At 57.1% G+C, this 17,708-nt stretch overlaps 2 protein-coding genes across 2 annotated transcripts; one reads left to right on the forward strand and one right to left on the reverse strand.

Moving 5' to 3' along the window:
• Nucleotides 1-1,912: 1,912 nt before the first annotated feature.
• Nucleotides 1,913-9,027, reverse strand: CCDC69 (coiled-coil domain containing 69). The gene is made up of 9 exons (XM_080627177.1): nucleotides 8,916-9,027; nucleotides 4,450-4,519; nucleotides 3,826-3,992; nucleotides 3,489-3,564; nucleotides 3,291-3,364; nucleotides 2,971-3,072; nucleotides 2,604-2,723; nucleotides 2,307-2,404; nucleotides 1,913-2,204 (listed from the first exon to the last, which is right to left on the reverse strand). The coding sequence occupies exons 1-9, from the start codon at nucleotides 8,961-8,963 to the stop codon at nucleotides 2,036-2,038; spliced, it is 924 nt and encodes a 307-aa protein (XP_080483303.1). The 5' UTR covers nucleotides 8,964-9,027; the 3' UTR covers nucleotides 1,913-2,035.
• Nucleotides 9,028-13,751: 4,724 nt separating this feature from the next.
• Nucleotides 13,752-17,096, forward strand: GM2A (ganglioside GM2 activator; the record flags this gene model as incomplete). Its single annotated transcript, XM_080627243.1, has 4 exons — nucleotides 13,752-13,868; nucleotides 15,720-15,872; nucleotides 16,652-16,834; nucleotides 16,941-17,096. The coding sequence occupies 4 exons, from the start codon at nucleotides 13,752-13,754 to the stop codon at nucleotides 17,094-17,096; spliced, it is 609 nt and encodes a 202-aa protein (XP_080483369.1).
• Between the last annotated feature and the right edge of the window lie 612 nt (nucleotides 17,097-17,708).

Consider the following 17,708-nt stretch of genomic DNA (forward strand, 5'->3'; position numbering starts at 1 on the left):
GCATCCTGCAGAGCCTGATGAACGCCCCTGAGCAAACTGAATCCTCATGGCGAGCCCCCTGCCAAAGGAGGTTTGCAGAGGATAAAGCAAACAAGCTTTTGCTGCTGTTACTGCGTTGTGGGTTGACCTTTTGTGCCTTTGGAACTTCTCCCTGCAGCCTCCCAATTGCCCTCTGCCCCTTGCACACTCTGGCCCCTCAGCTGCTCACAGCAGAGCAGGAGGCTTCTAGTGCTGCCCTGATCCGCCTGTCCCTCTGTGAATGCTAAGGCACCGCCTGGGTCAGCTTTTTCCCTTCTTATGGTGGGCAAGTCCCTTTCTGGGCTCATTTATTCCTCCTCCTCAGTTCCCAGCGCTCTCCTTTCCCAGAGTCAGGCACATTCCTCCAGGTCCCACGCAGTATCTGCCTTGGGGACACTAGGACATGGTACCAGGTGCCCAGAGCAGGGTGCCAGAGCCCACCAGACTCGTCTCTCTTTGCCAAGAGATCCTGCCCCCTTCAATCACAGCTCGGCAGGGTTCGCTGCTCCATTTCCTCTGCTTTGATGCTGCAGCACCTGCTGCATCCCTGTGCATCCCTGAGGATGCTGTGCAAAGATGGAGCCATTCATTCCCAGAGCTGTGGGGATGCATGGGGCAGTGGGTGCCCTGGGGAGAACATGGCTCTGACGCAGCAGGCACCCCCATTTCCTACTGTTGATGGTTAGGGTAAGAGCCAGACCCCACATCCCTGCTGCCTTCCTGGCTGCCTCATTCAGCTGCCGTTTCCCTGATACGGATCAGCACAAAGGACGGAAGCAGCAGTTGCTGTGGCCCTGCCAGCTTGGCAGGAATGGGAGGGTTGGGGTCTGCTCTGTGCAGAAGCCCACTGAAATGAATCAAATGAGGGGAAAAAAGGGGGACCAACAGTAGGGGCTTCCTTGTTGTGCCTTTGTGGTGCCTGCTCTCACCCCTCCCCATGTTCCCCTTAGCCCTGCTGTGAAATGCTCCTGCACCATCCCCAAACCCACCAACATTGGATTCTGAGGCTGCTTCTTCTTACAGACTTGTAATTGTTACAGCCAGGGCACATTGGCCTGGTGCACATCCATGCACACAAACACACCAGGGCTCACCAGCCCTGGGGAGCTGACAGGCCAGTGACAGCCCCTGGAGCAGTGCCCATCCCACCGTGCTCATGCGCCCTGTGGAAAGTGCTTGTGTGCATCCAGCCCTGCTGGCAGCATCTTCCCAATGGGGATGTGCTGGCTTGGAGCAGGGAGGGATGTGACCTGCTGAAGCCTGCTCTTCCTTGGGAGGATGCTCTGCTCCCCAGATGTGCACCTCTGGGCATGCAGCCTCTGCCCAGCTTTGGGGGAAAGGATGGCACTGGTGGTGGTGCTGCTGATGTGTGGTGGGGACAGGAGAGCTTGGTGTCTGTGTGGCAGTGAGTGGGGGAAGGCCTGGGATGCAGGAGTGATCCCTGGGAGCTGTTTGCTGGAGATGGAGGAGGGGAGGAGGATATGGGTGGGAGGGCAAGGTTGGCATGGTCTATAGCAGGGGCAGTGCTGGAGGTGGCAGATATACCCAGCTGCACCCATTCTGTGGCTCAGACCTGGGCTTGGCCACCTCCTTCCCCAGGAGTCAGGTACCTTACCACCGCCATATCCCCAGTGCTCTCCTCAGCTTCCCTGTGCTCGTCCCCATCCCATCCCAGTGATCGCCTCATCTTCCTCCTCACGCCCCCAAGCAGCACTGATGCTGGTCATGCTCAGAGCCAAGCGCTGGGTTGGATCCAGCCCAATCTGTGTGTCCTGGCTGACCCCTTTTACCCCCTAGAAAGCCTCCCACCAGAGGAAGGGGTGCAGGGATGGTGCAATGGGGTTGCCAGGGTGCCCTGCATGGGCTGGGGAAAGGCAGGCGCAAGTGTCCTGTGGAATGCTCCATTGCCTTTGGTTGGATGGGGCCAGCCCGGGGGCCTGCTCCGGCAGTGGGGCACTGTGAGAGCAGCCCTGGGCTCTGGCACCCAGAGGGAAACCCTGACACCCCCAGCACTGTGCTACGTGGCGATGAGGGGCACCTCGCCAGCAGCGATGGGGAATGGGGAGCTGTCCCCTCCATTGAGCACGCGGTACAGCAGCTCCTCCTTCTCGCGGTGCGCCTGCTCCCGGAGCTGTGCCTCCTTCTCCAGTGCTCCACGAGCAGCCAGGAGCTCCTCTGAGAGCTGCCTGTGGGGAAACAGCATCTGTGAATGGCACCGTGGGCTCTGATGTATTCCCAATGTATTCCCTGTCCCCAGTGCCACCGGGGTGCATGGAACCAGCACTTACCTCGCCATGACCAAGTGGTTCTGGGTGCGAACTTGCAGGTCCTCATTCTCCTGCTGCAGAGTCTTCACCTTCTCCTCCAGAAGAAGGTTCTTCTCTGCCTGGAAGTGGGCATGAGGATGAGGAGAGAGGCAGAAAGTGATGGCATTTCACCCGCACCCCCTCCCTGCTCAAAGAGAGGAACCAGGCTCCATCCACCTCCTCTTTAGCTGCACCTTCTGGATGGGATTCAGGTGGGGAGAGAAGATGGAAAGAACAAAGCCCACTTGTGACCCCCCTCACCCCTTCCTTTCAACCCACCACGGTCTCCAGGTTCAGCAGCTTCTTGTCCAGCCCATGGATGTGCTCATTCTTCATCTCGATGACAAAGTGCAGGCTCTCCAGCTCCTGCTCCCAGAAGGGGCTGGGGCTCCCGTGTTCCTACAGGGCACGGGCAGCTGTAGGGTGAGCACTGGGGTATCTGCCATGGTTCATCCCACACACATGACTCCACGTTTCACCCATCACTTGTGTTCAAGAGACCCCAACAGCCCATGCACCTCCCAGAGACAGGGCTTTGCTCCCCACTTCAGCTGCCCTGTGCCCCCCCAGCACCTCAAGGTTCATCCGAGAAGCTTTGGACCAGCACCCCAGAGGCAGGTCCCCTCCCTGCCACCCCTCTCTGCACCTCAATGTGCTTCTTGTAGTCTGTGCTCATAAGTGACTCCTCCACCCGCTTCATCCTGTCCTGGAAGGCCTTCAGCTGAGAATTCAGTGCCTGGATCGTCTCCTAGGGCAGCCAGGGAAGAAACAGGGTGGAAGATATCTGTGATTCCTTCCTAAGCAGAGCTGGGCTGTGGCACCCCCATAGCCCCAGGGCCAGAGGAGTCTGCATGGTCCCCAGGACCAAGGTGACCACTGAGGAGGTTAGGTCACTATGGCAGAGCCAGCAGACAGTCCTCAAACCCTCCACAAACACCCCCTCCCCAGGGATTTCCCCTCAGGTACCTGTAAGGCTGCCTGGGACCTGTGGTGGGATTCTGCCAGCAGCAGCTTCTCCTGCTCATGTGCTCTCTGGAGCTCTGCAGGGAGAACATGAACCGAGTGTCACTGGTGTGGGGACACCAGGGCAGGGAGCCCCAAGGTGCCATGGAGCTGGGGGGGGGACCACAGTATTGGGGTGAGCCCTGCTGTCCCAGCACGCACCTTGCAGGGTCTCCAGATGCTCTCTCCTCAGGGCATCAAATTGCTCCTTCAGCTCCAGGTCTTTTCCCTTTTCCACCTGGGAAGCAGGGAGGTGACAAACCCTACCTGTATGACCTGGTGTGAGGGATGCTGTGGCCCTCCCAGCTGCCTGTGCCTCATTGCTAGACCAGCACCATTCCAGGCCTCCTAACCCCTTCCTATCCCCTTCCTTCTCCCCAAAATGGGAGAGCCCAGCCCAACACATTCCTGGTCCATGACTGATGCCTGAGAAGTCCTGGCTGGCCACACACTCCCTGCCCAGCTGCCGTCCCCAGCAGCATCCGCACGTTTGACTGACCTGGATGTCACCATCCTGGGTGATTCCCTTGGTGCCTTCCCATCTGGCATCCTGCAGGCGCTCCTCCTCATCCTCCTCCTGACCTTGGAGGAGTCTTGTATTCTCTGTCCGCTCCTCTGGCAGTGCTGCCTTCTCCTTCCCATCCTCAGGCAAGAGGGTGGCATTTGCTGCAATGCAAATGTGGCTGGAACGGTGCTGGCTGCATCCTGCTAACTGGGCTGCTTGGATGTCCTGGCCTGGGTTCAGCCCCTGTCCTCTTCCCACTAGACAAATACCTGCCCCCATCTCACTGGTGAAAACTAGCACTAATTGGGATGCTGTTGACAGGTTCAGAGAGGACACAGCTCATTAGGGGACAGTCTGGGTGCTTGAGAGGATGGGATGCCTCATCTCTGGGATGCCTCATCTCTGGGATGCCATCCTGTCTGGATACCATCATCTCTGGATGCCATAATCTTTGGGATGCCATCATATCTGCCCACTTGCACCAGTGCCACGTGACGGCTGCAGCCACCATCCCCATCCTCCCCAGTGCAGGCTGGCCACCCTGTGGTCCATCCTAATGCTTTATTAATATCACAATAGGAAAGCACAGTAGGGGGAAGAAGACACCCATCTTCTCACCGTGCTCTGTCTTCACGGCCGTGAGCTCCTGGGATGCTGGTCCCCTTTGCTGCTGGGCTTTTAGCTGTCTCTAAGAGAGAGAAAGGGCTGGAGCAGGGGGGACAAAGCAGGGCACAGGACACCTTCCAGCAGGCACCCTGCACTGGGCATGCTTCAGCCCTCCTAAAACACAGGTGCTCGAGCAGCAGTGGTCCCTCCCTGCCCTCTGACAGCCCCCAGTGTCCATGGGTGCCTGGCAGACAGCCCGGAGCTGTTTTCCTTCATCCCAGATGCTTCCAACCTGGCATAGCCAGCCACCGGCTGGAAAACCCAAAGGATGCTCACAACCCCCCTGACATGGTGCTGGTGCAAAATAGGGTCCAGCAGCAAAACATTCAGTGGGGAAGAGCAGGCAGCACTCAGCATGGCTGTGGCTATGGTGCTTCCTTGCCACTTTTCTCCTGCTCTGTCCCTGCTGCCTTGGGATGCTCAGGGTCAGCCTGGTCCCTGGCAGCTTGCAGCATCCCAAACAAGCCGATGCTTAACACAGCCGGGCTTCGACCCAGGAGTGAGACATGAAAATACCATAAACCAGAGGCGCTGCGGGTCCTGTGCAGGGCTGGCAGCGGCACAGGCAATGACCTCAGGAGCACAGGAATGTGCTGCTGGGCCCTGCGCGCTCCCGCGCGCTCCCACTGCTGCCGGGGGCTGATAGAACCCAGAGCCGGGAGCTGCCTTCAGCAGCGCAGCTCTGTGGGATGCCTTCCAGCCCTGCACGGGCTTAATTTAGTCACTTGGAGGGGAGGAGGAGAAGAAGAAAAGAGACGTGGATGTATTTTTGTGTGTTGCTGGAAGATAGAAGCAAATCTCGCCTGCTCTTGCAGCTCAGCCTCCCCAGTGCAGGGTAGATCTTGCCCATGATGCCCATCATTGGGTCATGCTTCTAGATAGGGGTGTGGATGCACTGTGGACAAGGGAACCCACCTGCCAACACGATGCTGCTCTCCAGCACCCAACAAAGCCGCACCTAAGAACACCAGTCCCTAACAAAACCAGCCCTGCAGCCTTCAGGAACTTGGATCAATACAGACCAGATTAAGGAGCCTGCTTTGGGAAAACAGCGAGGGAAAGCAAAGAGGGCCCTGCCTCTGCCTCCCCTGCAGCCCCCCTCCTGAAGCCGGAGGGAAGCGCAGTTGCCAGAGAGCCTCAGGAAGACTCCGAGCCTCTGGGAAGCCACAGCTTTATCTTCCCTTCTATGGCGTGAGCGCTGCGGTGTTGAACACAGCCCAGGCAGTGGGATAAGGAGACACCAGACGGTCAGGATTCACAGGGCTTGTTCTCATTCCCAACAAAACCTGCCCTGCAAACATGGGTCACCCGGGATGCTGCTGAGCCCCACGGTCTCCATCCTCCTCCGTCACCCTTCTCATACTAATGTGCACTCCCCTGATATTTAATGTACCCCATGTCCCATGCTGGGTTTTGGGGTCTGGAGAGTGTGGATGGGGCAGTTGTGGCTCTGCAAGCCTGGAAGCATCACAGCAACCTCAAACACCTCACAGGTTTTACTGATAGATAGCACAGGCTGTGCGAGGGGACTGTCCATGGGATGGGTATGGAAACACCCTTCCTACCTCTAGGAGCTACTGCAGTAGTGTCCTGAGCTAATTTCACTCCTAAGCACTGAGAGCTCCAAAGCCAGGTGAAAAGCAAAATGTGGCTGTAAACTGAAATACAGCAGCACCTTCCACTGCCACCTCCAGAGCAGCACATGGCACCCACATGTCTGGTGTCACCGGTGCATTTTGGAGGGCTGGAAGCCAGCCCCAGTATCCACTATGAAAGGAGCAGGTTGGGAGTTGCTCCATCTGGAATGGCTTTGGCCCAGGGAAGAAGCAGTCTGGAACATCCCACAGGTGCAGGGCATCGGCAGCACTGCTTATCCTCTAAAGTCTCAGCATGGAAACCTCTGGCTTCAGCTTTGGGGAGGCTTATGCCAAGAAATACCTCCCAGCTATAAAAAAGAAGTACCCACATTCTTAGAACTAAACATTTCTACTGGTGTGGAGCAGAGCTGTTTATGGATGGATTAATTGGGATTTCCCACAGCACATGAGGCATCCCAAAAGATGCCAGCGGTGGGGAGGACCCGCACAGAGGCAGCTGCAGCCTCTGCTTCAGCTTTCAGCATGAGGTGGGGTTTTGCACTGTATTTTTCTTCCTCCTTTCCTGTTTTACAAGTCTGTTAAGCAATTAAACCCTGCAACAACAAACGAAATCACACAGAGGCAGGAAATGAGCATTTAAATCCCAACTCTGCTCCTGGGCTCCAGGTTCTGCTTTGTTGCCCTGGAGAATGGGGCCAGGATTCGGCCTGTGACCCTATCAAAGCTCCCCAGGACCTGCAGCAGATGCTCAGTGCTGTCATAGCAATGCTGGCTCAGGTCTGTGGGACCTGCCTCTGACTCTGCTGCTGTTTTTCTTCTATTGAGGTTGCGTTACGAGGTAACCATCACCTCTCGTACAGTCAAATCTGTGCCACAGACTGTATACAAAGCCTTCATGCCGTTGACAGCCCTGAGTTTTGCATCCTGACCTTTCCCCGGCTCCTGCTGCTACATATAGTTCCTATATCTCCAAAATAAATTCACCCCAGCACTGGAAGGCAGCCAAAGCTCAGCCCTGATCTTTTGGGAAGGAGTCTTGGCCTCTCTCACGCTGGGAGCACGACTGAAGGGCAAGTGGCGGTGATGGGTGGCCAAGTGTGGATGGAGATGGAGGGGAGGGGACCTGCAGGGCCAGCGCCTACAGCTTGGGGCCAGGCTTTGTCCATGGCATCTTCTCCTGTGCCTCCTCATCGCCCTGCAGACCAGTGAATGGGAAGGACAAGGCTGCCAAGCCACCTCCCCCAGGGCACGCAGCAGTGCCTGGTATGAAATCCACCACCAGATCCAGCTCAGCATGGGCTCTCCAAGGTCACCTCCAACCTGGGACCAGCCCCAAAGCCTCGGCAGCCCCCAGCCCCATGATGTCCTTTCCTAGTTGTGCTCATTATCCATAGTGCAAACTGGGCTGCCCATGGCAGGGGGTTGGAACTGAATGACCTTAAGGTCCTTTCCAACCCAAAGCATTCCATGATTCTATGCCCACCCAGGTCTGCCTAAGTTTGACAGCTCCCCCATCCCCAGACAACCCCATGGGACCACCTCTGCAAGTCCACTCATCAGCAGTGGGAGGGTGAAAATCTTCCACCTGCCTTTTGGTACCCAGGATGTGAGAACGTGTGCAGGAGCAGCTCGATGCCCGCCCTCACCCCTGGTTACCATAAAGGGGATTTTCAGTGCTGCTTTTGGGATTAACTTGTGACTTAGTCACAGCATCAGGGCTGTTTTATGGGGCACAAACTGCAGCGAGCAGCACCTCAAGGCTCAGCACAGGAGCTGGGGAGCCGGCGAGGACAGGAAGGGAGGTATCTGTGGGCAAGTGACTGACTTCAATTTCCTCCTTTCAGTTCTCAGCACCTGCAGCCTCGGGGCTGCTGTTTTCTCTCTGCACCATGCCCCTTCTCACAGTCACAAACCAGCCCACAAGTGTCTGATCCCATGACAGAGGGAACAGTGTTTGGGGTTTGTTTTTAACTTCTGTGCTATGGAGAAGCAGCCAAGGCTGCAAGTGCTGTAAATAAAGGCACTTGCTGGCCGCGGGGCTGTGCAAGCTCCACTCCTGCTCCCCCACACATCCCAGCAGTGGGTTGTGCTTTAGACACATGGTCCTGGGCAGCCGAGCTCTTGCAGCTGCCTCTGCAAAGGGCTGTCCATGTAGGGGGGAACACCAGCACTATGGGGCCTTTCCAGCTTTCCTCCTGCCCCTGCTACCCTCCAGCCACCACTGACACCAGTTACACACAGCACAACTTCACAAACGCCTCCCGAGGCTTATGGCAAAGTGAGAACACATCAAAAAAGAGTAATAATAAGCAGCGGATAATTTCTAGACCTTAAATCACAAGAGGTCTTCAGTGCAGAGCGATACACTGATATCTGCTGGGAACTCAGCATCCCCCTGAAGAAGTGCTGCCTTCAGCACAACGGGGTACCCAGCATGAGAAGGGAGACAACTTTTGGGGCAAGGGAGGATGCTGTGGGAGAGTGGCAGAGGATGGCGGAACCATTCCTGTCCTATATGGGACCAGCATTTCCAACAGGCACTGTCACCCCCCTTTAGCACGGATGATGTGGGGGGTACAGCCCGGAGGGGTGCAGCACAGGTGGCTGCAACTCCCCCTGTACGCGGTGGGATACCCGCAGCCCGTTATAACCTTGCCACCCGCCCACTCCCCCCCGCACACCTCCCACCCGCAGCAGTGCAAGCGGGGCTCCACGCACCCCCCATCCCCACGCGAGCCCCAGCTCCACGCAAAGCCCCGACCGCTCGCAAGCCCCGACCCCAGGCAAAGCCCAACCCAAGCCCAGCCCCGCAGCCGCTACCTGGCCGCCGGCGGGGCAGCAGCGCAGGGCGCTGCCGGTGCAGCCCATGGGGCTCAGCCGCGGGGCGCGGAGCGCAGCATCCCCGCAGAGCGGATTCCGCTGCCCGGAGGGACCGGAGAGACGGACGGGACGGGACGGGACGGGATGGGACGGGACGAGCCGCCCCAGCTGGCAGGCAGGAAAAAAATACAGAATAAATAAATAATTAATAATAATAAAAAAGTCTCCGCAGCTGCTCGCGGGCAGCGCCGGGAGAGGGTGCTCTGCACCCCCGAGCCAAGGGCAGGGCCCCCGGCGGCAGCCCGCCCGCCCCCGGGGCTGGCCATGGGCATCCGGCGGGGTGCTCCGGCTCTCCGAGCCCTCCAATCCTCGGGGTGCTTCGTTCCAAGGTGGAAGGATCCCCCGTCCTGCGGGTGATCTGTCCATGGCGTCCCCTGCACTGAGGATGCTCCATCTAGGGTAAGGGAAAAAAGGAGCAGGACCTTGCGCTGGGGTTGGGGTTCAGCTGGAGCAGGGCTGCCTCATGGTGCTTCCTTGGTGAACCCACACCAGCCACCTGGGAGAGGGACAAAGTCAGGATCCATCCTGGCTTTTGCCATCTCCCCGTGAGGTTTCAGCTTGTCCTGGGGTGGTTGTGTAAAAGTGGTGGCTTTGGGCTGCTTTACTCTGGGAGCAGCTCTGCTATAGGGGTAGCTGTGCTGGCTGGAGGGGGCTTTCACTGTGGTCCATACTGCCTGAGGGGCTGCATCCTGCCAACCCCCCTCTTGAGCTTCCCAAACACCCCACATACTGCGCCTGGACCCAGGGTGCCCTTTTCCAGGAGGAAACCTTGCACTTCAGAAATGGGTCCTGGAGAGGTAGGAAAACACATGGATTTGAAAGTGTCCTTTCTAGAACTTAACAGGAGGAAAGGCAGGTTCCTCCTTGGTTCTGATGATATTCTTTGAATACCATGGAAGAACAGACATTTCTAAATGAACACACATCCTGACCTGAAATAAAGACTGCTGCCACCCAGCAGCTGAAACAGGAGTGTTTCACCCCGGTCATGAGGCTGTGCCCGTATGGAAACACTGCCAGTTTTTGTCAACAAGTTTCTATTCTGATATTTTCCACATATCCCCTGGGATTAGTCCAAGCAGCCTGCGGGCCCAGGGGCTGCCTGCACGGCTGGTGCTTCACCACTGCTCCTCCTGCCCACGCAGCAACGGAGCGGAGGTGTGTGGTTGCCCCATCACGTGCGACGTGGAGGTGTTCTTTCTGCCCTGGTAACCCTGGGACTGGAGTGGGTAAATTGTGAAACATCACTTGGGATGTCTCACCCTTAGGATAGGAGGGTGGGGAAGGTGAGGGGCAGGCCCCAAGCCTCCTGCGGACTGGTGGGACCAGTTGGCTTCATGCTCTTGGGTAGGTGCTGCTTAACCTGGGTGGAGTTTGGTGAGTCACAGCAGCTTCCTGGCATCGGCTCCCACCCCTCAGAAACCACCACAAGCATCTCTGTTCTTATCTCTCCCAGCACTTTATACATGGCGCAAATCTCCTTCCCTGCCTGAGAGTACTTATTTGGGCTGAGTAGATGGCTTGTGGGATAAAAGCTCAGCAAGGTGCTGGTCTCCACCTCTTCAGGGGTAATGAAAAATCCTGGTCCAGACTTGGTAGCTGAAGGCGTGCAGGGGCAGGCACGAAGCACATGCGTATTCCCAGGCTGAATTTGCATCGCTGGGGCCATGGCTGCGAACAGAAGCAGCTGTGTGGGCAGCTGAGGAGGAGCCTGCCCAGCCGCCATCACATCCTGCTGGTGCACCAAGGCGCAGCAGCTTGCACTTGTGCGCGTGGTAATTTCTGGTTCTAACTGTGGGGCACCAATGGGGTGCACTGGAATGCACGAAGCAGGGCTCTGGGTAGGGTTTCTCTTGCTAACGGTGGAGAAAAAGCAGAGGGTTTGGTCACATCAGGCTGAGGCATGAAGCCAGCAAGGCCAGAGATGGAGCTTGGGGATGTGCAGTGAGCACACCCTCACCCCTAAGTGCTCCATACCCCGTGCTGCTGGTGCAGGCTCTGTTTTGCTGTGCTCACCACGGCAGCTCCAACCCTACATTTATATAAATCACTAACTTTTGGAGAAGAGGCCGCCCCAACTGACGTTACATGCTTCCTTCAGCCCACAGGTGCATCTGTGTGGCTTCCTGCCTGAGGCCCTGCATGTGCTGCCTCAAAACTCCCTTATTTTTGCTTGTTTTTAGCTTCATTTTATAAATTCCTCAGTTTCTCCCATCTTTTCTATGCAGGCTGCATGGGATGTGTCGTTGCTGCTGAGATCTCCCATCTCAGCCCTGCTTCATCTTCTGCCCCAATATACTGATACCTTGCACCAGGGCAGCGCTTAAACAGCCAGAAACTTTTGTGTCCAGCTGCTTTGGAGCAGAGCAGGGGCTTTCCAGGGCATTGTAGGGGTGGGATTCATGGCTGCAACAACTCATCCCCTTCTCCCTAACCAGAAGAGTCTGGAGATCTGGGGATCAGCTGGGGCTGAGGAGGCTTGCAGAGGGCTGGAGGTGATGGCACCATGACAGCAAGGGGATTTCTCCCCATTCAAAGACAAGAAAGCAGAAGCAGTGTGTGGCAGCTCCACCTGGGGCAGCTTTGTCTTGTTCTGAAGTTTGCCCTGATGTCTTTGTTGGTGTTATCCCCATCTCTCCTAAGGGGAGACAGTGCTGGAGACATCTCAAGGGCTTTGTCTGGAGAAGGGAGCTTAGGAGTGTTTATCTCACGCTCAGCTGAATTGCCGTAAATGGGATAACAGCTGGCCAAGCGTCGAGTTAATTTGTACCAATGGTCATTTAAAGTGTTTGCCAAAGCTTATAGATAAGAAAAGTATTTATGCAAGCTGTTAAAGTCTCCTTTCTCTCTCCAGTTCCAGCTGGTAAGGACTGGATGGGATAGGGTGGGTACAAGGCAGTGTGGGTGCCAGCACATGGGATATCCAACTGTTTGGTCTCTGTGCAGGGTGGTCCCATGAGCGCAATGGGACCATTCATTTTAAATTTTGTTTCTTTTATTATTTAACCCAAACTGGGAAAAAAAGGGGGGAGAAGATTTTGCCGGGAGGCTTTTGGGTGATGCTCTGGCCGGTGGTGATGCAGAGCCAAGGCAGTGGAGAGAAGGTGGTCTGTGGTTGCTTCCTTCACCCTGCTCATTGTTCGCAATCTGTTTGCTTTTGTCAAATAGAACGCACAAAGTCATCAACCCATCTGTGCTTGCTGCTTCTCTTCAATGCAAATTGGAGATGTTGAGCCAGATCTGCTGAGAACTCATGACCGGGGCTTTGCATGCAAGAGATAGCTCAAAGAACTGTTTGAACTGCAGAGGATCTTGCATGTGTTCAAAAAAAAAGACATCACAGACTCTTCTGGTGGGGATCTAGGTCACGCATGCTTCTGCCTTGAGGTAGAACAGCCATTTCAAGTCATTCCTGTGCCTGCCTGTGTTTTTCCAAGCAATAAGGTGTGGGTTAACCTGTCTTCACAGTCCTTTATTCTCTTTTTTTCCCCACACAGCAAAATGGAGGGGGGGAGGATGGGAATGCGGGAGTGAAACCTTCACCCACACTGACAGAGAGAAGAAGGAAAGCATGTGATGCTGGGGGCTGGAGGCAAGGGGCTCTTCCCCCCTTCTGGCTCCAAACATGATGCTCCGGCCATGCCCATGCCTCTCCTCTGTCCCTGTCCCCCGGCTGCTCTGGGGCCTCAAAGTGAAAACTAATCCCAAGGAATAACTTTCGGCCCTGCTCCCGGGTGGGAGGATCCAGGCTATTTATTCCTCATCCTTAAGCCTCCGCAGTGGATCAGCGGCACAGTTGTTGCTGCTGGTGCAGGATGGGCAGCAGCATCCGTCACGGTCCCTGCGTGCTCCCTGCCCTGCCTGCACGCTCCCAACCGGCCTCGCTGCTAAATAAGGATGAAAGGCTAAAAATAGCGCTGGCTTGGACAAGCCAGGCAACCCTTCCCAAGGCTGGGAATGATAGGGGGAGGCCAGCCAGTGTCAGTGTGTGAGGGGGAGCAGAGCTGCCTATGGGGAAGAGTCCCACAAATGGCTTCTAACAGTGCTGTGGTGGAGGTGGTGGGAGGTCTGAGACCTTCCACACTCATGTCCTCTGTGCTCAGTGCCCATTCCAGCTTTCCACAGGGAAAAAACCACATCTGTTCACCAGAATATGTGGGAAAAGCCACCCTCCTGTGCTGTCTGTGATGGCAGGGTACCCGTGGGGCCATTCCAGCATGATGGGGGGGTTTGGGGCAGCTCTGGCTTGAAAATGAGCACTGAAGGGGGAGGATGGAAGAGAAGGGTATTAAATCTGAAATTTTGGATAGATGGGTGGTGGGTGCTGTGGCAAACTGCCCAGCCAAGGGCCACTCAATCCCAGGGTGCTCCCACCCCTTGCAGCACACACCATCGGGTCTGGGGGCTCCGACGTGTGTGCCGAGAGTTGCGGGGATGTAAGGCGGTGAGAGGTGGTACCGATCCTTTGCATCCACAGAGGCTGGCGGTGGATGTCCCTGGGTGCCTGGGAAAGCGCAGCTTCCCGTCCCAGCATCCCTGCGAATCCAGTCCTGCGCTTGGGAACAGAACCAGTGAAGGGAAAGAGAAAAAAAAGGGGAAAAGAGGAAGGGAAAATCTGAGCGTGCACAGGGGGAGGGCACGGAACGGGAGGTGGAGCAGTCCCACCGCTCCGCTTCTGCGGCTGCCCCCTCCGGCCTCTGCTCTCGCCTCTCTCCTCCATCCCGCTCCGGTTTGCTTCCCCGCCGGCCGGGCCAGCTCTGCGTTGTCGGAATGCGGATGTTGGCTCTATCGCTGCTGCTGCTGCTGTGTGCGGTGCAGCTTTGTGCTGCCTCGCTCGGCAGCTCGCACCCGCAGCTGCTGGTGGAGCGGAGCGGGTCCCGCAGGCTGGGCAAGGTGAGAGACCCCCGACCCCGACCCTGCTCCTTTGGGGGGGATGCGGGGAGCAGCCCCAGCGGTGCGAGGTGCGGGAGAGCTGTTGCGCTTCGTCCTGGTGCGTTTTACAAGGGATCAACAGCGCTTTGACGAGCGTCGTCCTTCTGCAAGGTCGATTTGGGATGCGCGGCTGGACTGGGGGTGGTGGGATCTCATGGACCTGACCGTGTGGGGAGGACCGTGTCTGCAGGTTTGGGGTGAGCCCCAGAGGGGATTTCAGGGCCGACAAACTGTTTGGAACCAGAACGGTTTCGGGCCCAGCGGCCTCACTTTGGCTGAGCTTCCCAATACCTCGGGTTTCATTCCTCCTCTCCATGAGGATTTTCCGGCTCACCAGCTCAGGCTGCTGCCTCCTCGTTCCCACGCAGCGCTGGGCCGGGCTCATCAACAGGCGCTGATTAAGATACAGCTGATTAAAACGCATGACTCTCACACGGTGCGAGGGGGAAGCTCTTTTACTTATTTTCCAGGAAAGCTGATGTTGCCCCAGGGCAGAGGTAGCCAGTTAGGAAGGCTGGAGGGGCTCTGTGTCACAGCAATCTGCATTAGCTCCTATGGAGTCTCTTTACCTGTAGATCTGTGGGTGAGGGTCTCCCAGCTCTTGCTAAATGTCAGGGCGCAGCCTGCCCCTTGTCCTGGCTTGCCCTCAGCCCCGTCCTGCCCTGGGCTGGTGAGCAGAACACAGGATGAGCCCCTGCCTGCAGTGCCCGCTGGGCCTGCCGCCTGGCACCAGGTAATTCAGCCTCCACCGGTTCTGTGGCTGCTGAGCAGGCAGGAAAAGCCCCATGGCATGGGAACACAGGCTGCCCCGGCCAAACCTGCTCGGGATGCCTCCTCCATCCCTGTCAGGAAAACATCTGCCATTAGGCTGGAGCCTGCTCTGAGAGGGAGCTGGAGCTGGTCTCTTGCAGCAGGTTCAGGAGTGGATGTTGCAGGTGAGTGCTGGCATCCCTCTGCATTGGAGCTTGGGTTGTGGGAGCAAAGGACTCTGGTGGTGTTGCCAGTGATGGCTGAAGAGGCTGGTGGGACTCAGAGGAAACAGGGGAGATCTCCCATTGTGGCTCCCAGCCCAGCCAGGACACACAAGTGGTGTCCCCCTTGTCTGGGTTACATCCTCTGCATGTGGATTTTCGTTACCCCACAGGACAATGCTGCTTCCCTGGCTCATTTAGACTGAAGCAGCTCAGGATCAGGTTCATTCAGGCACGGGCAAACCTGGCTCGTCTGTTCCCTGAGCATGAGTGGAGACGGAAACGTTAAGCCATGTTTAAAACACAACATGTGAGCGTGATTCCTGCTCCTGCATAGAACTAGGTGGCTGGAGCTGGTGGATGAGGCCTTGCAACAGCTGGGCTGAGCTGGGAGGTTGTACCAGCCCCACGGCCACCCCAAAGCACAGCATGCCCCTGGTTGGCCACCCTGCTCTTTTTCCCCCTTGCTCTGTTGCCTTTGCTCTCACACACCTTGCTTGGCGCCACTGGCTTCTCACCTTGTTCACGTACAAAGTGTTTGGAGGCTGAGCTGAGGCACGTTTGGAGATTATAGCCTGGGAACCTCATTTAGATGTGAAATACATGCAATGGGGCTGGACTGAGAGTTTCTGTGATGCCCTCAGGCTCAGAGAGGTGAGAGTGTGAGAAATGAAGAGGGAAATGCTTATTTGTCATTAGAAGGGTGGCTGAAGGTCATTTTGTGGCTGTGTTCGTGAGTAGATGTTTCAGGGGGTCAAGAGTCCAGCACTGGGGACACCTTCTGCAAACCCAGGTCTGGCCTCACCTTGGCTCTAACTCCTCCTGTCCTTTGGTGCTGCAGGTTGGTGGCTTTGCCTGGGAGAACTGTGGTGACAGGAGGGACCCCGTGGTGCTGCAGAGCCTCTCTGTGGCGCCCGACCCCATCAGCATCCCTGGGAGCCTGCGTGTCAGCGCGGCTGTCAACAATGGCAAGACCATGGCCTCCCCTCTGAAGGTACGTGATGGAGATGCTGCCACAGGATGAGCTTCCCAAACCCACTGGCAGCTGGGAAATGCCCAGCAGTGGGTATGGGAATGAGGAGCCCTTGGGGGAATGAGGCATGGAAAGGTGCAGGGCTGAGCACATCAGGCTCGGTAAACCAGAATGGGGCAATGGGCATAAGGAGACCCGCAGTGGGAGCAAACAACCCAGTGGGAAGCTCCCAACCTTATCCCAGTGGGGGAAACCACTTGAGCTGTGTCATGCCCTAGGAGTAATGACTCAGGGAGGGAAATGACACCCTGGGTACTCCCGATGGTCACTGGAGCACTCGTTTTTGGGTGGCCAGGCTCAGCTGCTCCCTCCATGAACATGCTCCGGCCCCGCTGTGGGAGCCCTGAGTGCCCTGCGCTGCTTTTAGGGGACCTTTTGGAATGAGACAGGACATGTTTCTGCCCAAGGTGCATGAGCTGTCTTGAGCAATGCCATGGTGCATGTTTGGGGCTGGGGCCTTGGGGAGCGTGCTGTGGTTTTGGGGTATGGCATGGAGGAGGTGGGAAGGAGCAGTGCTGTGAGGTGCTGAGAGGTGTTTGCTCAAGAGGGCAAGCTGAGGTTTGAGGAAGAGAAACCTGCAGGCAGAGAGGAACTGCAAACAGGAGGGCTTGTGGTGGCCCCAGGGACACCCCAAAGAGTTGCACGAGCAGGAGCCGAAGGAGATTGCTGGGGAGGGAACAGGCTGGAGGAGCCATGGATGCCTGTGCTGCCTGTACCAGTGCTGAACACCTTCCTTCCAGGCTGTGCTGGTGGTGGAGAAGGCACTGGGAGACCTCTGGATCCAGCTACCCTGCATTGACCAGCTGGGCAGCTGCACCTACAACGATGTCTGCACCATCCTGGACGAGCTCCTCCCACCCGGCACAACGTGCCCGGAGCCCCTGCTCACCTATGGCATCCCCTGCCACTGCCCCTTCAAAGCGGTATGTTGAGAACCCCCGTTGGTGTGATGCTGGGTACCACCGTGCCCTTTGGTGTGGGGCGGGGGGGCTCAGCTGACTCTTTCCTACATATCCCCTCTCTCCACAGGGCTCGTACTCGCTGCCAGCCAGTGACTTCATCCTGCCCGACATGGAGCTGCCTTCCTGGATGACCAATGGCAACTACCGCGTCCGGGCGGTCGTCAGCAATGGTGGGGAGGAGCTCGGCTGTGTCAAGCTGGCCTTCTCCCTGCAGTCCCAGTGAGGGGCATGGGACCTCCTTGTGCTCCTCACCCTCTTGTCCCCTGTCCCATCCCATCCCGTTGCATCCAAGCCCGTCCCCGTGAGGTGCATCCCTCCTGCTGCCAGGAGGAGGCAGCTCCGTACCGCTGCTCTGTGCTCCTCTGGCCGTCCTGCTGTCCCCAACCCCATCACCAGGGTGTCCTCTGCCCCGCACAGGGTGGTCTTGGAGCTTAACCCCAGCCTTACAGCATGACCTGGGGGTACTTGTCTTATACCTGGTTTCTCTTTTTCTTAATCCCATTAGGGTAATTTTAGACAGAAACATTCCAGGGAAAAGCAATATTTCTTGGAGCAGTCCATGGGGAGGAGGGAGCGTTTGCGAGTGCTGGGGCAGGCTGGAGGGATGCAGGATTAGCTGTGGAGGGATGTCCCTGCTTGCCCCCACCACCTCTGGCCAGGGCTGGTTTGGTCCTTGCACAACAGGGCTGTTCTGCGGAACTGTTCCCAGGATGGGGACCAAGGACAAGTCCCCCTCATCTCACTTTGCCACTGGGACTGAGCCGAAGCGTGACACTGCCCTGGGACCATCCTTCCAGTGCACCACAACATGGAGCAGGATCCCCGACATGGGATG

This window comes from Psittacula echo (assembly GCF_963264785.1).
Source record: "Psittacula echo genome assembly, chromosome: 11".
Taxonomy (NCBI): domain Eukaryota; kingdom Metazoa; phylum Chordata; class Aves; order Psittaciformes; family Psittacidae; genus Psittacula; species Psittacula echo.